General features: G+C 44.2%; 1 protein-coding gene across 19 annotated transcripts; it reads right to left on the bottom strand.

The window, feature by feature from the left end:
• Positions 1–701: 701 nt before the first annotated feature.
• Positions 702–22,027, bottom strand: UBE2G2 (ubiquitin conjugating enzyme E2 G2). Of its 19 annotated transcripts, none has more exons than XM_082319878.1 (9): positions 21,928–22,027; positions 21,507–21,809; positions 13,743–13,778; positions 13,610–13,655; positions 7,927–8,045; positions 6,440–6,852; positions 4,683–4,823; positions 4,400–4,432; positions 702–2,746 (listed from the first exon to the last, which is right to left on the bottom strand). In XM_082319878.1, exons 2-9 carry the CDS (start codon positions 21,547–21,549, stop codon positions 2,717–2,719), a joined length of 861 nt encoding a protein of 286 aa, XP_082176004.1. In that variant the 5' UTR covers positions 21,550–21,809; positions 21,928–22,027; the 3' UTR covers positions 702–2,716. The 19 variants fall into 19 exon arrangements, 16 of the variants coding, with proteins under 16 accessions (XP_082176004.1, XP_082175994.1, XP_082176008.1 ...); XM_082319868.1 differs by having other exon boundaries at positions 21,507–21,814; positions 21,928–22,022; XM_082319882.1 differs by having other exon boundaries at positions 4,683–4,778; positions 21,507–21,987.
• Positions 22,028–23,074: the final 1,047 nt, after the last annotated feature.

Consider the following 23,074-nt stretch of genomic DNA (forward strand, 5'->3'; position numbering starts at 1 on the left):
GGGAATCTAACACACTGACTGCGGTGCCATGTTTAAGCCTTTCAATGAACACAAATGCTCACCACTGGTTTCAGCTAAGCAAACAGCCATCGTTCAGGACAGTTCTCACCTCAAGAAGGCAAGTTTTAGTCCTCCGAGGTGGACTTCTGCTTACATTTTGTCACCGGCAAGACTGCCTGGTATATATGTTCACTGTGTGGCTTAAAAGACCCGAGTTAGCAAGCCTGTTGCATGCCTGTCACTTAAAAAGAAATGGTTTTATTTCTAAGCAAAGAGATTTGGGGACTATGGAAATTCTCAGTAGGAATTGGACATCTAACTGTCCTTCTCAAATCCAAGAGCTAATTATCAGCAGATTTTGAATGATATATTAAAACTCACAATGTACCTGTTGCCATAACAAGACCTTCCTAGGCCAGATACGTGGATCATAACAAGAAGCAAACTGCATCCCATCTGCCAGCTGTCAGATTTCTACAGTTTTCTTTGAATTATCAAGTCATTGCCATCATTAGAGACAAGAGACTTGCCTGGAAAGCCCAAGCAACTGTGTCAACTCTTCCACCCCTCTAAAGCATCCCCTGTGTTTTAACTGTGTTAGAATAAACCTTCCACTCCTCTGGACCAAGTCAGAATTGAACACTCTTGACTAGTTGGTTACCCATATAAAACACCCACTGCAATACATTTGCATACATCTATGAAAGGAGAAAATATAATCACTTTATTTTCAGTATACAGACTAAATCCCACCGTAAAATAAAGATAACGAGTGAGCACACATGAACAAAATACTCCGCACTTAAAAAAAGCCCACTTTTGCCATGCTGCTGAATCCATTGTTTGCCACGTGGTGCTCATAGCTCTCCAGCGTTGTTTCCAAAAGCAGCTGCAGTACTCCCAGGAGCAACGCTCCATCTACTACAATTCAAAAAACGCTCCCAGTTTACATATAAGTGCTACATTTTCCTGTACGCCTTGAAATACTAGTTAGGTACAACACTATTTCATCATCGCTGCTCCCAAAATATATCAGGTCCCCCTCCCACCCTTATACCAAAGCAAGAAGAATTACTTCTACAAGGAGGTAAAAATCAGCAAGTTGTAGCAATACAAACTCTTCAGAGGTACAGAACGATGGCATACTGTGATCTGCAGCATGTGAACATGCAGCACGGACAGCAAGACATAAATACTGATGAGTTGTACACACGCGCATGCACACAATCACCTCCATAAAGCTTTCTCCATGGTGCGACTCCTTCCACGTCGCACGCTTTGCACAGAAAAAAAAAAGCCCTTCTCAAATTTAGCCCGTTAAAGCTGCCAACAAAATTTGATTCCATGTGCTATCAATGGGCATGTTATTGCTTGTAGTAAATTGGAGAATATTTGGACCTACACAAGAGATTCGCTTGCAAAGCACGAAGGTCACCAGTGGCCCCTAAGCAGTTTTACAAACTGATCATTGCAGCCAGTATTTCCCGCACCCTCCACACCAGCAGTCGGCTACAATACTCTGCAGTTCTAAACATGCGTCGTACCATCCTCTAGAAAACACAGTCAGTGTCTTCTCTGACCCATATTTAAATACACAAGAGCAGTTAGCATAAATAAGTGTTCATTTTACAAAATTAATCATGTTCATCTTTGCTTGTTCACCTGAAAAATGGGTGACCTGGGCTGTAATGGCAAAGGCCAGCAGTGCCTAATCCTCTCAACACCCAAATGTCAACATAAGAGGAGCTGACATTATTGCAGAGATATTTTCCATGCCCAGTGGAGCAGACACATTCTCACTGGATCTTCAGGCTGCCAATGACCTACCCGGCCCATGGTGAACCTGACCAAAGTGTTTAAGAATCCAGTCTTTACATCTTGCACCTCTAATTGAACATAAGGTTTACAATTGAGTATCTTTAAGGAGTAATAAAGCAGCTCTTGCGATTTCTTCCAAGCAAACACTGACTCAAAGGCTCAATACAAACTCACAGTGTTACATGGGAACATGAGCCCATTCTAGACCCCCAGCCTGTCACTGACAACAACTCCCCAGATCTTCTCTTAAAGTTACATGCTGCACAATCACTTTCTTAGCTAACACATTCTGACTATAACCTTGTTTTATAGCCTCTCTTGCTAACTATACTCTTCAAATCAGTTCTGATTGAAAATTCTGTCCTTAACTTAGCGAGTATCATCAAATTGATAGATTATTTCCTGTCTACTGGTGCTCCAGATGCAATGCTACCTATAAAAACATACAACTAGTTCTTCCAGCAGGTGATCCAAATCAGCTCTGTTCTCAAACAGCAGATTGGCGAAGGCAGGCTGCAGATTGCAAAGTCTCCAAGCTTTCCATACCATGAAGTGAGGTAGCAACAAGCAGCCTTTGAAACAGCATTGTCTCCATATTTTTCCCTAGTATTAAATCCCTTTTCCACACAATTTAGTGAGTGAGTTTAGAGGCTTCTCTGGAGCAGTGGAAGAAGAAAAGAGATGGTAAATAAATAACGAAGGATAAGAAGAACTAGGCCAATAGTTTTGCAAAGTTTTCCTTTTTGGTACCAGCACTGAGCACTGCTCGTTTTCAGGTGGAGAGAAATACAAAACACTTCAGTCTCTTTGTGAGCTTAAAGTCCAAGTGACTTCTGCACAATCTGCTTGGCAATTTTGTTAAATTGTTCTCTGTCTTCCCGCCACATCTTGGAGGCATCTACATTGGCTCCACTTTCATCATTTGGCTCTGAAACGAGAAAGACTGAAAGATAGGTGGGCAGGCAGGCAATGGAGCAAGACACTCTCGCTTTTTCAATAATGCCCCTGTACTGCCACTTCCCTGTGGCTTTGGCACACTTCCCCTGCTTGGGACTACAGAAACACCACTAAAGGAAATCCAATGACAGCTACTAGATTCCCGAACAGTTCTGATTTAACTGATCGCAAAAGAATACCACAGCAAGGTTGAGCTTAGGTAAGAAACAAGTGGCAGAGGAGCAAGACTTTCTTTCGTTTATGCTCTCAAAAGTTGAGCCCCGGCATGCGCATGGAACAACACAATGTGGCACCACCAGTGCCATCAAGGGTTTTTAAAACTGCACGCTGCTCCCTGCAAAATGTTTCTTCTGGTTCTGTGGCTTCAGACACAAAGCCCTCCCGACCAGGCCACCCAAACAGGCTCTGTCACTCTTTGGGATGGCTTGTTCTATTAAAAAACAACAAAACAAACCAAGAAAGCCCATAGAATGCTTTCATTTCTGCAACATCTTTCATCCGAGGATTTCAGAGCGCTTTACAAAGTATATTAAACCCCTATGACTCCAACACTTCATTTTGTACAGAGGTAAGCTGAAACACAGGATATATCAGGTTCGTGGTCAGCATATAGCAGGACAACTGTCACAGGATTACACAAGTCACTAAGACAGAATGTACTCTACCCACTTTCCTTCACACACTAGTCCAAATCCACTCCAGCCCAGTTCATGGCAGACATCTTGGGCTCATGTCTTTTTCAACACAATGCTGATGGTCCTCCCTTAAAAGCCAGTAGATCTGCAGGTCACCCAGCTGGGTAAGCTTGGGCTTACGCTATCTGCAGAGCCAGAGCCGAGTTTGCCAGCAGCCTGAAAGAAGCTGACCATTGATGTTTTAGACTAATTCCTCCAAAAGCCATGGGAAAACAGGATGCACAGGCAGAGAACAAGAGAAACAAGGTGATTCCCATGCTAACCAGTCTAGGTAAGGCTGCACCACAAACCGAGTTCTTGGAGGCCACAGGAAGCCCAGTGACATACTGTTTGTCTGCACAGCTTCCCAACAGTAGATTACTATTCTGAAGCTAAAATGGTCCCATGTAAAAACCTGTTTCTTGCTCTTTGATCAACTTTACTGCTTCTAAACCCTCTAAATCTTTTATAATTCAAAACTGGTTCTAAGGGACATGGCTTTGCCGTTTTCAGTCAGTTCAGTGGCTCTGTCCATGACATGGAAAAGGATCCATCTTTCAGGGAGCTGTACACAACAGAGCTGACTCACAGCCCTTGCTGGATTTAGGGAAAGCCATTTAAAAGACTGCACAAAAAGTTTTTCACCCCACCCCTCTTCTCAAGCAGCCTTCCTCTGAACCAGAGATGGCAGAACGAGGTACATTCCCAGGCTGGCAAATAACAAACAGAAATGGAGGGTGCTGGCTTGTGAATCACAGAGGCCATGGACTCCAGTTTACCCTACTGGTTAGTTCTGGCTGGTAGCCCTTCAGCGGCTAAAGCCAAATCCAACACAGGCTGTAATCAATAGCTTTAAGACCTGCAAGAGCTGAGTAGACACCATAGTGAATACAAAGACAGAGCACAGGTTTTGTGCAGGAGCAGGGAACCAGCTGAGCCTCCGGACCCACCTGATCATCACCATCTGCTCGGTTGCTGCTGACCTGGAAGGAAAGCAGTGCTGTCGCTCGCAAAGCTGAAAACACCCATTTACTAATTCAGTCTTTTTTTTTTTCAATTATTTTCAGAGAACTAGTTTATTAATAAATAAATACTAGGGTTTTAAGAACTGTGGTTGCTGCTGAGCAGCTTTAAATGTCCTTTGCTCCCTTAACAAATCAAGCAGCAAGAAGCAGCTCTAGCTAACTCAGTAACTGCTGTCTGAGCTACTGCTAATAAAACAGCAGTCCTTACCTGCCAGCATGCTAACAACCGACAAGAGGATCTTTTCCACACTCTGCACGGGGCTCCACCGCTCAGCGCTGCTCTCATATCCCATGGGATCATCCCCTGGAGCATGAAGAATAGAGATGCAAACTCTCCCATCTGGGTAAACTGCACAAGAAGTATAGGGGATTGATTGTTACTCAGTAGAAACACTTGGCCTCTCCAGATCTTTAGCGCAGATGAGTGTTTGGACTTGCCCTTCATATAACTGAAGCTAAACCCATTTTTAAATTTCCTCTTCCAAAGGCAAGAGGATACAAAATCTGAAAGACAAAAATCTAGCAAAAATTTCCTTTAAGCAAATCTAACAAACTTGGGTCATCCTTCCCCAACAGAAGCCTGCTGGGAGCACTCATGTTATTTAATAACCAGTGACAGGCTCCATGGAAAAAATAAGAGATGCAGCCTGGTGAAACAAGGCAAGTATTTATGCACAGACACAGCTCCAAGTAGGTAACCAGTCTTACTTAAATCAAAGGGTAACAGTCACACAGCACTGAATGCACATTGGAGTCCTCCACTGGACTGTGACCATAAAAAGAGTTGAGCAAGCTTGCTCTGCTGCAGCAAGGAGGGGAAAGTGGTATGTTATAAACAATATAATTGACCCTATTTTGAACATTACTGAGGTGCAACCAGAAGAGTTCACACTACTTTTTTTAGTTTTGCTTAAAGCTCAGCTGCATTAAAGCACATGGAAACAAAGTAACCTATCAATTAAGGATACAGACATCTTCCCCTCCCACCTTTAGCATTAGCTAAGCATCTGCTACAGTACAAGTCATCTTCACAGACACTGGGCTCCACTGACTTGATAACGAGGCCAAAGAAAGGTTGAAGAGAATGGAGTTCGAAACACTGCTTTAGCAACATGGTCTAATTCTGCAGCCTCCCAAGGAATGACAAATTTAGCCCAGTACTTTCAGTGCTTCTATTCCTCGGGTGACCAAACCTATGCCACTGCCAGGAAAACAAGACAAAACAAAAAGAAGGAATGACCGCTGGAAGCAGTTGTGCTCATTTCCAGTTCCCTCCATTCACCCAGCTAAAGTCTGCACAAGCCTGCAACATGTAAGTGCTTTGGAAGACTTTTATTTACATCCCCTCCTGCAGCCGCAGGCTGGGGACTGGAGCTGGTCTAGCCATACCTGGAAGAGATGAAAATAGCACGTGCTGAATCAGCACTTCTCCTTGCAAGTAAGGAACACACTGGCAGAAGGTATTTCACTTGTAAGTTACTCTAATGTTTTTATGTAGTGCCTCATTTAAAACAGGTGGACCACAGCGGCACAGTCAAGACAGCAAAGGCTGATTCCAGGAAGACGTAAGCATCTTCCCACTTTGTCACTAAGTGCTAATGCAAGACTTGCCATTAATCACTACTCTGAAGTTATCTTTGCCAGAGCACGCATGAACATGATTTTATTTTAAGAGAAGATAGTTCTGTGGTGTCTCAATTCCCCCTGTAAGTAACACAAACTGCAAAGATAAGGTAACACAGCAGGCTTTCAATACATTTTCCTTGCAATTCCTTACAGGTGGAAGAGTAAGCACTTAAGGAACAGAAAAAGTACAGCATGGCCACCCATTTCTACAGCCTTTCTGGGTATAACCAGACCATCACAATCCCACCGGAGAAGAAAGATTCAAGTGTCTCCTTTTGGTGATCTCAACTTTAGATTAACATGACCCAGAGTCACGGGACTTTAAAGAGCTGAGCTAACCATCCAGTATGTTCCAGTTAACCCCATCAAGGAAGCGCCCACATGTACAGCCATTCTGTAACACATGAGAGCCAGGCAGCTTGTGCTCCTCCGCACCCTACTCCTCCTAGCTATGCTGCACACAAAGCAGATGCGAGCAGCGAACATCAAGCCAAGGCCAGAACTGGAGCTGCAGGGTATTGCGTGGACATGGATTTGCTCATGGAGACCAGTTCTGCCAAGAAGTCTGGGTGAATTACTCCAGCTGGAGAAAGGTGTTGATGTGGCTACACTTCTTCCAGGTGCCAAATGCTGCACTGCTGCAGACATCAGAGCTTTAGAGGTGATGCTACACTTCCTTGGGCATGTCCACACAGTTCTACACTGCGACGTGCAGGTGTGTCCTCCATAGGAGACCAGAAAGATGGGCTTGCCTGTGGATTAAATGGGCAAGAATCTGCATCAGTGGTGTTTTGAGAAGGGACGAACAGACAATCTTCAAGAAATTGCAAAATTCCTTGGAATAGGATGAAATAAATCGATTCCCAGATGAGATTAAGATTGTGTTATGCAAGTGCAGGAACGGCAGCTGGGAAGGAACCACTAGGCAGAAGGGCAGTATTTTCCTTTTATTGCTCTCAAGCGGCAGACACCTAATAGCCTACAATACAGATCCAGCCCATTAAATCTGGGTGATGATAAACAATCTTTACACAATCCATGTTGATTTAGGAGATGTCATCACCAACAATTTTACAAAGAATGCCAAGGCTGACTCTAGAAAGTAGTGCTCCAGGCTGTGAAAGAGGGCTTTAAGGTTTTTACCTGTCCAAGGCTCAAACTTGTTAGCTGTACTTGTTGTTACTTCAATTACTTCCCCCGAGGAGTCTTAAGATAATATTGTCACCATCAGAATTGCAGAGAAAATGCCAGCCAAGTCTTTAATATTAAACACCTGCAAATGTGTCATCTGCTTGAACAGAGCACTCTATATTTCAGAAAGATCACATCAGAAATGTTACCAAACCCATGACTTAATGGCGAAGAAGCCATGCTGCCAAATAAAGCTGCATCCAAATTTTGATCAATATGAACAAATTTCCACTCATTAAAATAACACCAAACTACTTAAAGACAAGCCACAGAGAAAGACTGGAAAGAGCCTGTATTAATTCACTAAACCTCACATCACGTACAGAAGATTTATCTTTAGACTACTTATACAATAGTTACAAGTATTCGTGGAATGATCTTAAAGGCAGTGAAATTGTTGGAATCTTTATTGGACTGTTTATGACCAAAAGGTATATAAGGAATAATGCGATAAAGAGAAAGTAACCCTAAGACAGAGCAAAACTGCTGAACAGCTGAACACTCCTACTGCATACTAAAGGTTGAAAGGGAGAGAAGCACCCTTCGTAAGGATGCCAGCTCCCCTGCTGCAAAAGTTTGTTTTTAAGGTGCAAAAGCAACCCACTCCCCCATACATCCTGCTGCATCAGACTCACTGTTTGGATGGAACATCTCGCACGTGAACCTCATCTTCGGAGGACTTAACGGGTAGTCGAGTGGAAAGCTCAGAATAGCAGGGAAGACGCCATACTCGAAACAGGTGTCTTCAGGACCCCTAGAAACAGATAAAAAGCTATTCACCGAGTTTTAAATAGTTCTTTCACCCAAATTCTTGTCTAATGAGACATTTGAGGTTTGGCTTATATCATCTTCTCCAGAAAATAAAGAGTTAACATGCTCTTACCCCACACCTCATAAACTTAAATCTAAATATGGGGTTTGGGATGGAAGAGGGAAATCAAAGCTTGTACACTAAATTACTAGGAAGGTCACAACACTGCTTAATTAGCAGGGTGTGTCTAGATATAATTGGGAGTATCTGGCTCGAAGGCATGTTCCAGGATTTGAGCATCTGCATGTCAAGAGAAAGCAGAGGCAGGTGTGGGACTCCTGTGCCTTTGAAGATACTGTTATGCTGGACAAGACAGAGATGTCAAATGCTGTAGCTCAAAATAATTTATAAAACCTACAGAGATTCAAACTGCCAGTATCGAGCATAACCACACATAACCATGTATCACTGTCTGATGCAAAAAACACAGCAATGTTTTGTAAAAATAAAAACACATGGACCATAATTGCTAGATGCAGGACAACAATGATTCTTTGCAGACTTAAGGTATTTAGTTTGCCTGCATGCGGTGAACAAATGGCTTCATCAGAGTTCTTGTAGAAACATTTCCTTACTGTGTTCATCATCCAGTTCAAAGTGCAATCAAGTTGAGAATATAAAGACAACTATTTTACCCTCCCTACATAAAACATTTTGGAAGGTGAGCAAAAAAGTTTATTACACATGATTTATTCAAACTTGATGAACCATCTGGAAGTTGTAACACAAACATGATTTCCCCTGACTGGAAAGATCACGAAACAAGCTTCATCACTGAAAATCTTAGCCAAGTAAACCTCATGTATTTAGTAAAAAGCTCTTCAAACAAGGGTTATACTGTCTGGGAAATAAGGTTTAGGAATATATTCATGCCTCCTCCTCCCAGTCCACATTCTCCATGCCAGAAAGAACATAAAAGTTCAAGAACTCCTAACAGTTAAGACTGCAACTGGTAACCTACAGAAAAAGAAAACTGCGACCAGCAAAACCTAAAGACCTAGGAGGCTCCACTCTCTTAAACTTTGGGATTCAAAAGACTTGGCTGGTAGATAAACACAAGAACTATGTGATTTAAACCTGAATAATGACACTGGCAGGTAAGATTAGAGAAATGCATCAACATACTGCAAGAATGAAAGTTAAACCAGCTCAACCATTTTGTTCCCTTTCTGGCCTTTTCCCTAACTTTAGCCGGGATTCAATTCACATCTGAGAGTAAACTGAATGCATTTTTTCATGAACATTTTCATTCCAGCTGCATTTTAAAGGCTTATTGTTGAACTTCTAAGAGTATGTACATACACACATTGAAAAGCTAGTGGGTGTCTTATGTTCTGTTTTGAGAGCAAACACACAGCCTTAAGGGCTCTTCTGTCAAATATGTTAACCCAACACACTCCATTTCAGGCCCTGTATTATGTGAGCAAAATGCTTTTGTTTTAGCCATTCATTGCTGCCAGGATCAACTTCAAAGAAATTATTAAAGTTAATCCAAGACAGCATTTGCAACTACAAAACACTCAGGAGGCCACAACATTTAAAGTTGACAGCATCACTTTCAGTTCAAAAAGGACATTGGCAGGGCCAGAGAGGTAAAGAGCACAGCACCTTTTGCAATCACACCACCTGCTCTGCAAAGATTTCAAAGTACACCACATTCAAAGCCTCTGTGCCTTATGCTATGATCTCATCTGAGCTGCTATCCTCGCTGAAGTCCAGACTACCCAGTACTCGATTAGGGTTCCTCCAAGAAACACCCAGACCACGCAGTGGTGGCACCCGTCCCACTGAGCAAAGAGCATCAAGCCAACAGGCCGGTTGCCTTAAGCAGCTCCCATACCCCAGGAAAGACAAAGTGCTTGCCATCGCTAACCGTGTGCACACGGAAGGCACTCATTCTGCACAGGCTTGAGGCATATAACTCTCAGAAAAAAAAAACTTGTCCTAAACCTGCTCCTTCTCAGACTCCTTCCAGCTGGCAAAGCAGGCAGTCTCTGCATCTTTTTCCACTACTCTACAGACTTCCCTAAAGCATTGAGGAGCGGACATCAGTAATCTTCCAGTCATTATAAATGACTTGCTGGACAACTAGACTGTTCAGTTGTGTGAGAGATGTTACAAACAACTCTGCTAACATTAAGACATAGCATGAAAATAAGAAACTCTGAACTCCATGAACTGTCTGTTACTTAGGCAAGGGGAAGGAAAGGATGGTGGGCACCTGCCAAAATAGGAGGGAAAAGCATATTGACAAGGACAATTAATTTTATAATCATAGCTTCACGTGTTTGTAAATGGCTTCTTATTTGTAAAAAGATGCTGGAAAAAGACCAAAACTCAAAGTCATCAGATGCCGAAAAGGGGAATTCCATGCTACACAAGAGTCATAAGCCTAATTATAGATCTAATTACCTTTCTAGACAGGTTTTTGATAAGTTGACTTCAATTTAGACTGTTTAGTTTTCAAGCAATCTTTAGGCTAATAAAGTTCTTAACAATTATGTGGTTTTGTGTCTTTTGGCGATAAACTTCAACAGCAGCACACACTTGTATATGCCAACCAAAGAGGGCAAAACTTGGTCTTGAAATGTTGAATTCACGAACTTGCACAGCACAATGCAGCCTATAGGACCTCACGCAGCACTAAGGAATTGAGCGGCATTATGGTAAACTCTCTTGACATGCTGGGGCTATTTATCATCACAATTAAGTCACCCTCTTGCAAAGATTTGGCTTTCATAAATACTCTAATTCAGCTACTGTTTGATGTCTTATCAAAAGTGTACATTTTATGTCAGCCTCCAGACCTCCACTGTTCAGGAAGATTACCACACTGTATTTTCAGTTCTGGATCTATTGCGCTCACTTTGGGAGCATAAGAACTGTTCTATCATTCAGACATGTCAATACAGCCTTAACATTTATATGTTTAACATTTATGTTTAACATTTATCCAGCCCTGCTGCTGCAGTCAAGAACACCAGGAATACAAATTATTATTATCATTATTTTAAAAGGCATTGTTTTACCTCTGAGCCAAGCTCTTACATCGATCTGTGTAATATTACCCAGCCCATCTCTGAATTTATAAATGGGCAGTCTTTTCTCTCTTAGGTCTCTTTTTTGTTTTATTATTTATTTGCCATTACGTGTGCTCTAGCTTTAAATAAATTGGGTGAAGGAAAAAAAAAAAAAAAGTATTCTGTTCTCTTCATTATTATGCTACTTACTTACCTTTTGCGCTTCACCTGTCTAAAAATTTGAAGTCAACTTTAATTTCCTCATCTGCACTTCTTTCATTCCCAGAATCTCTCACAGCACATTTGAGATTACAAAACATTCAAGATTATCACAGACAAATATAAACAAGTCATTTAGCTTGCTTTCCAAATGTACACAAACACTTCTACTAATAGAGTTTTGTAAAGAGATGAAAGCAACCAAACGCGTTTAGGGTAAACATGTTTCTATTGTACCACAGCTTCAGAATTTAGCAGATCTTAAAATATAATTTTATTATGACACACACACAATACAGAAACCAAAATTAAAGCACCTCCGCCTCTCATTTTGCGCTGACAAAGACCTGAAGCTCAACACTCAGCACTTTAAAGGTCTTTCAAGTCTGCAAGCAGCTCTTCTGTTGTTTAAGAATTCGTTATGGGAAACATTAGAAGTATTTTCTAGGTAATGAATCAAATGCAAAAGTACTTCTGTGTGTCCCCCATAAAAGCTCTACTCAACCACACAATCTCTGCTATGAGAAAGTACCGATAGGCAGGAATTTCCATACTCCCAAGAAATGCATTAAATCCTCTGGGATTTCTACGCTCCAAGCAATGCACAGCTGTCTGAACTGAAATTTGGTACATTACAAAGTGCATGTTTCAGAAGAGTGATAACTATCCCACTTGCAGAAAGAGAAAGTGTTAAGACAATGAAGTCAAAATCTTTGGTGTCGGGCAACAAATTACCTATTTCCATGTTAAGCGTTTATTTTCAGGGGGCTGAGCTACCAGGAAGTACAACCTGTTCATCACAGGATAAATTGCTGCACATAAGCAGAGGCATTTGCCAACTCTTCATATCAATCAGCAAACAAGCAGTGGTAATCAAACCTCCATTTAACAAGGCCTAAAATAACCCAGAGGCTCACGCTTGCCATAAACTAGGATCACCCACGCAGCCAGCTTGTGTGGAATAGGTGATATGCTATAGTTTGGGATGCTTCTGTATCGGTTGCATGCCTCATCTCGAGACAGAAATCTTGTTTTTCATCCCTAGTCAACATACTCCAAGCAAATCAAGCGAGGAAAATTCTGCCAGCCACGCTAGTTGAGAATCTCATAAGTCAGCACTGGTGGTTGCAGTGAAAACCTGCCAAGAGCACAGCAGGTATGCTGTGAGTGGGGCCACAGCCACCGCCTGCTGCCCCTGGTGTCCTCCAGGACCCCCCGGCCCTGGCTGAAGGAAAGGAAATCACCAACTCTTACTAAAGGAATCTTTAAATACAGAGCCTGGTTCTACCCTAACAACACACCATCAGCTTCAAGACAGACTTAGCATTTTGGAGCTTCTTCATCTTTTAATTCTGTTGCAATTGTGTAAATTGTCAGACAAAGGTCTCTTTTCCTCTCCCCTACCATTTTAGAACTTTATTTTGTAAAAACCACCAGTAATAAAAAAACCACCATGTACTCAAAGTTCCCAAAGAAGGGTACAGCATGAGTAAGACAGTACAAGCAAGAGAGAAGACAACTTGTAAGATGCTGGGCAAGAAGCCACCAGTTCAGAAGCGGAAGGGGGAGGACACAGCTTCGTAAAGAAGTCCTTGTCACCCCCCAAAACACATCAGGTAGCGATCAGAGCTATTCACCAACAGAAGAGCTTTCTACACGGAACCACTGCACCCAACATCTTCACACCACCAGTTGATTCATCAAGCGTAAAGAATTTCAAAAGATTTATTTTTTTTAAATTTGAATACTTTCTCAGATGAATCCCCTTTCATTTTTCTAGAAAAAATGTGAATAGTAAGTAAACTAATTTTAGACATTGATTTTTTTCTCCTGTCACTGATAATCTGTGTATTTTGCTCCACTTAAAACAAGAGAAAAACCTGTCCTGTACTTGCAGTTGAGTAATGTTCCCGACATGCTTGTGTGATCTACAAGCAATTCATTGTTTCCTACAGCATTTGTATACAAACATATATCCAAGGGAGCCCAAATGAGGATTCCTGTCAAATTTGCAAGTTACTTATGCTGAATGTTGCTTATTATGATGATACCTGTACAACAAATGATCACTTAAGTCCCAATGCTGCCTCTGTCACATTGTTTAAATTCCAAATATAATTCCTTGTTTGGGTCAGAAAAGAAGTTCCCAGCCAAAGGTAGGCCAAGGTCGATGTTATGCAGAACTATTATTTTTTATATTCTTGTTCTCCTAGAAGCTAATCATAGCGTGCAAGTACTGATTTCAGATACAAAACAGTATTAACTCACATAATCAGAGCTTCCCATTCAAAGAAGTTTTCTTCATTCATGGGACCTATTAAGAAAAAACAAAACAATGCTTAGCGCTACCTGAATGCAAGGCTACAACTTCACAGTGCACAAACCCTGCTCAGCTCCTCACCTGCCACTATCCCTTCTGGTGGGTTCAGGGTCAGCTCTGTAAAAACAAAAACACAAGGAAGGTTAACATGACCTGCAAGCCCGAGCATTTTGGCTAGCGTTTGAGTCACCACGGCTTAGCACAGAGGCTCCACCAGCAAACACCCTTGGAAAAAAGCTTGAGGACACCATGGAAGGAGTCTTCTGGTCATGCTTTACTGGGCAAAACTCCACATTCAGAAGGCCCAGTATCTCACTGCTGACAATTTAACTTCTTCATGCAAGACAGTTTTCTAGGCAAAATTATTTGGCATTTTATGCTTTTTCAGGCTCCCAAAACCAGTCTTCCCAGGCGCAACAATTTAAAACTGAGAAGGAAGAAAAAACCTCTGTCCACAAAGCATGGGAAACACTCTCCTCTTGGAGCACTGTAGTATCTGCAGGTACAAACTCAACAGCCTGAAGAGAAAACAGGTTATATTCCTGTAACCCCTGCACCAATTCAGACTTCATAGCATCTAAATACAAAACCCAAAATGACGCAAAAAGTTGGAGAAGCAGAAGCAAGAAAGATTTTACAAGTGGCTCTGTTCCTTGAATTCAATCCAACTCTCCTTGCATTGCCTGGAAAATGCAAGTAAAAAAAAGAAGCAGCAATAAAGCAGCCATGGCTGCACACGGCAAGTTTAAATCCATCAACTCTCACTTTCTGTAAGAAACTGGTACAATTCCCAATTTGTACAATGACCTTCAGCATCAGTACCTCATTTCAAGCCTGCTGAAGCTCAGTACTCTGTGTGCTGATAAAATAATAACCAGTTTTTCTACTATCTAGTGCAATGACCATCAACTTCCAGTTTCCGAAGTCCTGCGGGCTGGTAGCAGCTGGCGAGGCAAAGCTCAGCCATGCACAGGCAACCATCGGACCTGCAGTCCCTGGGGGGCTGAACACCAGCCCCACAGCTCTGAACGAGATGCAGGGCAGCCAGCAGGACCAGCAGCAGGAGGTGACGCTCTGTGTCAGACTGGAGAAGGTGACAGGAATTAGGCCAACTTAAGTAAGGGCTGTGAGCTGCTTATCTAGAACAGTGGTTCCTAACTGATGGCCTGTGGACTACTGGTGACCTGCAAATGCAGTGACACAAATGCAGCCACAGGAGATGCCACGCGCATTCCCACACATGAAAACAAGCATGAATGTGGACCTGGGGAAGATGGGAAGTCACAAACCAATCAACAAGACACTTGACCTAATTTCTGTTAAGCTAGAAGTGAAAATTGTGGGTAGCACTGCAGAAAACAGCGCAGATTTTTGTGTTAAAACAGCTAAGTTACTGTTGGATTCAAAACCGTGATGAAATATGCTGACAGGATAGATAGCAATACTCTTCAGTTCACTCAGATTGCCATTAACTTTGGCACAGCCCTCTCTGATTGAAGTTCAAAAGCACAGCAGCAAATTGAAACTCAGTGTTATGGTTTCCCACGATGTCCTGATGTTAAGGAGCAGGTTTTTCCAGCTTGATAGTGGGTCTCTAACAGCTTTGCTTGTTGATGTTTTTAGACAGAAAGAGGGAGATGTCAAACCCTCCTGGAATCATTTTGCTCCATCTTGTGGCTCTCTCTAAGAAGAAAATCCCTCTGATATTTCCCATGATATCCCTTGAAAACCCCAGGAGCATTTTCATTTCAGACCCCACACTGGCAGACAGCCCTTGCGACTGCCCAGTGGCAGCATCTGCAGCAGGCGGCCACACAGAGGTGTGCCTTACAGCTCTCCACCCCCAAGGAAAACCGGGGCAATGGGAATTAAGAGCCAAACCCTACTGAGCAAAGGGTCTTTACAAGGACGGAAGTTCAATTCTCCGCCTTGCTCAGCTCTCCCCTTGGAGATAGGCGAAAGAGGTTTCCATCCTTAAGGATCAGGCAAAGCAGTAACTGGGCAGTGCAGGAGCACATGAGCTTTGATTTTTGAGTGGCTGTTACTATACCTCGTCGTTGAAGAAGAAAAAAAACCCTTTTCCACGTGGATGGTCATGTCCTACCCCATGATTTCTCTAGAGCCATTGAAAGGGAAATCGGGAGCACAGCTTTCGGTAGCTACACAGCATGAATTGCCAGTAGCTGACACAGCATCAGCTGCTTCAGTCTTACCAGAGCCTCCAAAATAGGGTTATTTTAATGGAATGTCAGGGTGGATTTTTTCCAACTATTTTCAAGCAAGCAGCAAAAAGCATGTGATCAGAGCATTTGCTTTAACCTTTCACTGCAGAATGACTTTGACAAGTCAGCTAGGCCAAACAGTCTCCTACTCCACTCTCCTCTGCCACCCCATCTCTCTGTGGCTGTCCTCCCGAGCAAGTTACGTGGCACAACACGACATGTCAGCAGATGAAACCCGCCCTCCGCTCGCCGCTCTCCAGGGCATCCAGCCTGGGGTAACTTCTGGCTAGCCTGAGTTTGGTCTCCTAGCCTGCAAGACCCCTCCATGTGCACGGTTTAAAGTTTTCCCCCTCTGCAAGTGCCTTGCCACACTGTCCTCTCGCCTGTCCACCCACGACAGCAGCGTGCCAGCACACACCCACACGCCAGCCACCATCACCCGACTGCCTCAAACAGTGATGTACCATTTCTGTTCCTGTGTGCAGTATTTCCCAGTGCCAGCAAGGAGCTGAGCCTGCTGCCCATGCTGAGCATGGACAGCATCCAACACAAGGCGTTGACAGAGGAAACGGGGATACTGAAGCTACACCAGCTAACTTGAGAGAGGTAGTTTGCACAAACTGAGAGCCACCTCCCTCAACCCCCTTTCTCCAGGGGGCAAGATCAGCAGAAAGACTTTGCAGGAGCCCTTCATGCAGCAGCTCCTTGCCACGGCTGACCGGTGATCATGGGTCCAAGAAAAAACCTCTGAGTGGAACCTCAAGATCCATGGAACAACCGAGGCGGGAGCGGAACCGTCAGAAACAGAGGGGCCCTCCTGTCACGCTGGCGCCGCAGCTCTGTCACCCTCACCTGGAGCTGAGGGACCCCATACCTGTGCTGTAGCAGAAAGGCAGAAAAGGAATCAAGTTTTGAAAGAGGTAAAGGGGAAGGCCAAGGAAAGTCTCTGCAGAAAACAAACGAGCAGCAGAGTCATGAGGAGAAGCTGAGGCTGGCAGCTGTTGCTGGAGGGGAAGGCTGTGGTGATGTATAGGCACCAGGTCACCTATACATCACAACAACCACTTCAGGGTGCCCCAGGGTCTGGAGGGTTGTGGGGAGCTCTCTACTCACACACGTGTTGGGTGCATGTTGGAGGAGCCCATGGTGGCGCAGCCCACCACCTGGTTCAGAGCAACGTCTCTCTTCAGCACTGGAGAGCATGTGGAGCAGTTTCCATCTTCACATCCTCCACGAGGCATCCTGTTCGGTTTGCAGCGTAGTTTTGCTGCATGCAGTCAGGAGATTTGCCTCCAAATCGAAACACAATGCAGTCCCAGCTTGTAGCACCATAGCTAAACCTTACTTTAAAGCTTTGCTTGTAAGCTGAGACTGCATGAAATGGAGCTGACACTAGTGAATGCTTCCATTAGTAACTTGGGGCAGATTTGGGTGCACACACAATCAATGCCTCCCTTTTCATTTCACTGCTCGTTATGAAGTCACCCTAGGCCAATTACTCCTTGGCCAAAAGGAGGAGAACTGAAAACACACCTTCTTGTTAAAGCAGTTAATAAAAAGACTGACCATGTTCTTAAAAGAGAAGTTCAACAGTATGCTTTCTAAAAACTGTATTAATGTAGCATATCTCCAAGGTGATTAAACACACAAGACTCCGGAAATATTAAGGGCACGTGCACACTTTGGTATCTGACAGCATCTGGACTGAGACACTTGAAACCGTAATCTTGTTCTTTCTACTCTGCCAGAAATTCCGTTTTCTTCTCTCTTCTCTGATGTAGCATCCAATTGGCATAAGGCAGTTGGAGCTCATGCAGACACACGGCGCAGTGTGTGTCTAAGATATTTCCTAAGTGTTATGCTTAGGGGAGAACATTTTTCCAAGCAGGTTTAACAGGGACAGCAGCAGAGGCCTACAGCAAACATTCATCCCTCTCTTCCCCCCCTGGAGAGAGCAGCTCATCACAACCTGCCCCACTGCAGTAGGAGTTTTCTTCCTCTCTCCAAGCAACGAGGACAGGAAGCACTGACTGAAGTGCTGCCAGATTTTGTTCTGTATGACGAAGGTGTACTTTTTCTGTGAATTCTGAGATCTCAGAATTAACTTAAATCTCATATTTTTAACCCGACAGCACTCCCAAGAATACCTGTTGGCATTACAATCCACTGCTCTGTGACCTGTTTGTACCAGAAAGGAAATACAGTGCATACAACTAGGCACTACAATACTTGCATCTCTACAGATTTGACTTAATACTTTCAAAATAATCCATTTTAGATTTAAAAAGTCCAGCCAGTGATATTTTCAAGATCATGCAGCCAGGAAACAGTAAATGTAGAAAAAGAAGATTTCCATCCTTTAACTCTCACAAGCATAAGCTGCTATTGAGAGACTAATTTCAGGCTTTAATACTACTACATATTCTAAATCTAGAATTAATAACAAACATATGCTCTAGCAGAAATGATGCCCTTTTTTATATCTGATTTTTTTTTTTGAAAGATTTATCTAAATTAGTTCTGGCAGAGTAGAAAAATACTTGAATAAATACAAGACAGCAAAATGTCATCACACTCCAAACATGCAAACAAACATCTAAATGACGACAAAAAATAAATCATCTCATCTGGCTGCCTACAGCCACCTTCCCTTCTTTTTCCACAAGGAAGGGAAAACAGTGCAATTTCACAGCCTCTCCCAAAATGGAATAATGTATTTAGGCTCCAAAAGGTAGAAACTCCTCACGACAGCAAGCATTTTTCACGTACGGTAACAATAAACCTTTATTTAAAGATTTAAACACACATACACAGAGAAAATCAAAGAACAAAACTAGGAAAAAAAAAAAAAAGCAAGGAAAGAATTAGAAATCTGGTAAACAAAATACACCCACCAGCAAGGCACTGACTGCCAAACATCTCTGTCACAACTAGAAGTAACTAAAGGGAAAAGATAAGAGAAGAAAGAGGAAAATTAAAGGAAAAAAAATGTGTGCACAAATATATTCATAGATATATACAAAATTTCATCCAAGGTGGGCAGCCAGGAGGAAGGGGTCATTTAAAGTTGTCTCCCCATTCCCATTCACCCAGGGCCACGCAGTGCTTACACCCACACTGGGAACGCAAACCAGGAACACGCATCGTCAGGAGGGAGCTGAAAGTTCACGCAAAGCTGAAACTCGGACTACAGCCCTGTCCCAAGACAGGACTTTCTCTTTTACTGCAAAAAAAGGCAGCAGAACTACCTGTAACTAGGAACTATTTTTATTTTTCAAAATAGCTTTTGCTGAAAATTTCTATAGGGCAAAACAGCTTCTGAAGGGCTACAACTAACTGCCCAGTCTTTTGTGAAACACCAGGGAAGGGTTATAATTCAGGCTTGATTCTGAGTTTTGTGGCAAAGTTTGATCAGTGCACTCACTAAAGGAAAGTAACAACCCTGGAAATGCACATACAGCACAGGGTAATCCAGGTGGCCACAGAAACCAAAAGCCTGGCTTACTCTATTTCTGCAACTCAGGATTCCAGAAATAAAAGCATTGTACATTTAGTCATTGTAGATTACATTCATTTTTTTACAACATTATGTTTTATTAGAGTCGGGAAAGTATTTATAAAGTAATATCACAAACAAGATGTTATCTCTCTACAACTACCTGAAAGGAGCTTGTAGTGAGGTGGGGGTTGGTCTCTTCCCCCTAGTAACAAGCGATAGGATGAGAGGAAATGGCCTCAAGTTGTGCCCGGGAGGTTTAGGTTGGATATTAGGAAAAACTTCTTCACTGAAAGGGTTGTCAAGCATTGGAACAGGCTGCTCAGGGAAGTGGTTGAGTCCCCATCCCTGGAGGTATTTAAAAGACGGGTAGATGTGGTGCTTAGAGACGTGGTTTAGTGGTGGACTTGGCAGTGCTGGGTTAACAGTTGGATTTAATGATCTTACAGGTCTTTGCCAACCTAAACAATTCTATGACTCTATGATAAGTGTTACCCTGGGAAACTATGCAGAGAAGATTCACGTAATGTCTGCCTATAGCATTAAGTCAAATTCTTTTTGATGCTATTTAATATCACTTTTTCCTACAGAATTCATTCATACAAGACATTCTAGTAAGATCTCAGAGCTTCTCAACAACAAAGGACCAAAAACGCTTTTTGGGACTAAGGTGATTTATGTAAGAGAACAGATAAAAACAGAATCAAGGCTTTTTGCAGCTGCCTTTCAGGTCAGTACTTCTGGATTACAACAGAAAAATGCAGGTTTCTAGGACTCACTGTCAGCACAAGCTTTACCTGCACAACGGCACCAGCAGGGCCTGCTCATCGCCCCGAGCAGCTACCGCAGCAGCCTGCGCGGAGGAGGGCCCCAGGCCAGCCCCGGCCCTCACAAACACCTGCGTGACAGTTCAGTTTATATACCTGTGCTCTGCAGAGCAGCCTGAGAATAAACATGGTATTTTGTCAGGAAACATGCATCTATAAATACTCTGTGTTGTAGATGGAGCCCACCACTAAACAACGGTAAAGCAAGAAACAACTCCTCATCACTGGACAACCTCAGGAGCTCTGTAAATGACCTTCAGGGGAGCAGGAGGCCAGTTCTTACAGCCTAACGCCATCCTTCACCTACCAAACACTTCTTTGTTTCCCCATTCTACTTCCTTGCCTTAAATAAAAGCCAGAACAGAGGCCAAAAGCAACTAGGTAACCAACCAAACAAAAAAGTATTTCTTGCCAAAAAGAGGCACTTTCAGACACCTCACGAGCTCACCAGGGAGCAGATCACCCACCCCGGGAGGAATAAGATGTCCCAGAGGGACCCAGCCCACAGCAGCAGGTCCCTGCTCCCTCCAGCGGGGCCGGCGAAGGTCACAGCTCACCACTGCCTGCAAGTCACATCTTACGCAAATTTTTAAACAAACGAACAAGTCTATGTTGCTGATCACTAAATTTGAGTTTAAACACTGTTACTAACTGCCGTGCTTCTGTTAAGGTCTTGACAAACACCTCTAATTATCTTTGAGATAACAAAGCTCTGCAACAGAGGCTTCCATGGCTGCATTTTGTTCCACCTGGAAAATTTAACGGGGAAAAAAAAAAAATAAAAAGAATTGGCCACTTGCCCAGGATTCCCAGGCCTCCCCTGTGACTGAGCTCCCGGTGCCAGGGAACACCTGACGTGCCGACGGCTCACGAACCACCCCTCGCTGTCCCGGCCCAAGCAGCCGGGGCCCACGGCCAGGCTCGGTGCGCAGGATGCTTTCCCACCCAGGCCTACAGCAACGGCGAAGGGAGAACCACCTCGCAGAGGGAAGCGGTACCATCCATGGCTCCCCTCTGCCACAGCCGCACCTCAAAGACCGCGGTGCCCCGCTAGCCCCCCGCCCCGGGTGTCTCTGTGGGGAGGCAGGGAGAGCTCTGCAGGCCCGAGCAGCCGGCGGGGGCTGGGAAGCCGTGGCCGGCGGGACACAGGGAGGTGCGCCGGGAGGGAGGGAGGCCCGCGGCCTGCCCCGCCGCCCTCACCGCCCCGCGGCCCTCCTGGGCTTTAAGAAGGATCCCGTCAGGAGGGGCAGCGGGGGGGTAAGACCAAGGAGCGCCCGGCCCCGCCGCTCCCCCGACTCACGCTTGTACTCGGCCATCAGCCGCTTGAGCGCCGTCCCCGCCATGGTGCGGCCCCACCGCTCCCGACGCCGCTTCCGGGCGGGCGGCTAGAGAGGACGGCCGCCGGCCGCTCCTCCTCTATGATGCGCGCCCAGTCCTCCCAGCGCCGGGCGGGGCAGTGGGGCCGCGCATGCGCAGAGCAGCGGCAGCCGTGCACAGCGCCGAGCACCCCCGGGGCGAAAACACGCGAGGAAATCGGGAAATGGCCGGTCCTGGTGGCGATCCCTTAGGAAACAGGCTGCAGGCACAGAGGGAGAAGCTTCAGCTGCTCTGCAGGGAAGGGAGGAGAGAGAAAAAGAGTGCAAAAAGTTGGGTTGTGCAGCAAAATCCCCTGGGTTTTGCTGCTAAGGTAGGGGTGCAGCACGTACCCCGGAGATTTCTACCTGGCCACGTACGTCTGCTCCCTCAAGAGTCTCCAAGGCGGACATCCGAAGCACCTCAGCCACGTACACCTCCCCACCAGGAAGGCAACCAGCAAGCCAAGGCGAGGGGCGCGCGGCCATATGAAGCGTGAGGCAGGAGACAGAGTACCAAACTATATTTACTGTATACAATAGTAAAGGACAACAAATAAATGTACAAATCGGTAAATAAACAATGAGATCTACGGGACATCTCACCCCAGCCCCCATACAAGAAAATGAGAAAGAAAACAAGGGCCTCTGCAGCAAGACTCCCAGCAAACAGGAGGCGATCAAATGTGGCCAAATGGGTCGGGTAAATGTAAGAGGCAGGTAACGACCCCATGGAGCAGCAGCGGACAACCAATTGAGGGCTCTGTAAAAATCCATCTGGAACAGACTCCACCCGTCGTGTGGAGCTCAAACCCATCACACAAACGCATTTAAATTTCACTAAGTTTTGGGAGGCAGTAGAGCAGATTATTATTTTTTGGAACACACGTAGACACACACCTCTCCCCCTCTCTCTCTCCTTGCTCACCAGGTTGACAGCTCTTCTGCACATACAGCTCGGTGACATTAAAAGCTGCTTTTTTTCCTCATTTATCAAGTTTATCTACCAAGAACAAGTATTAAAAAGAAAGCTGAGGCCACTGGGTGGGTACACTTCTAGTACCCACTGAAAAACAGGGAGACGTACTATAGCGAGCAGGAGAAAGGTGACAGATTCTGCCTGTCACTCAGCAAACGGCTGAAGCTGCAGCGACGGGTTTATCTTTTTATGAAAGCTTTTTATGAAGCTTGCACAACAAAAAATACTGCTGCTCTATCACAAGCATTTGTTTTTGGACCAGCTGCTCTGCTAACTCCGTTTCTCACAATAATTCAGGACAAGTCTCATTTCTGCGTTAAAAAAGTATATTTCAGACAACTTTATCATAATATGACAAAGCACATGTAAATCTGCAATATTTTAAACTCCGACTCTACACTAAGCGTTGTATCTGCATGTACCAGCCTTGTGTCATAGGCTTAACACTTCTGAATTAACTGTGTTTGCAACACGCACTAAAAACGTGAAAGCAGCATCTCTTTTCCTTCTCTTAGGCATATCTTAAAAGGAAACTTT

This window comes from Platalea leucorodia (assembly GCF_965183815.1).
Source record: "Platalea leucorodia genome assembly, chromosome: 8".
Classification (NCBI taxonomy): domain Eukaryota; kingdom Metazoa; phylum Chordata; class Aves; order Pelecaniformes; family Threskiornithidae; genus Platalea; species Platalea leucorodia.

Coding starts and splice junctions, on each gene's coding strand:
- UBE2G2 (XM_082319878.1), bottom strand. CDS start 21,549: ATGGCGGGGACGGCGCTCAAGCGGCTGATGGCCGAGTACAAGC. Junction 13,779..21,506: donor GCTGATGGCCGAGTACAAGC/GTGAGTCGGGGG, acceptor TTGTTTTTACAG/AGCTGACCCTGAACCCACCA. Junction 4,824..6,439: donor TAACTGGAACATACTGGATG/GTTAGCTCAGCT, acceptor CTTCTTGTGCAG/TTTACCCAGATGGGAGAGTT.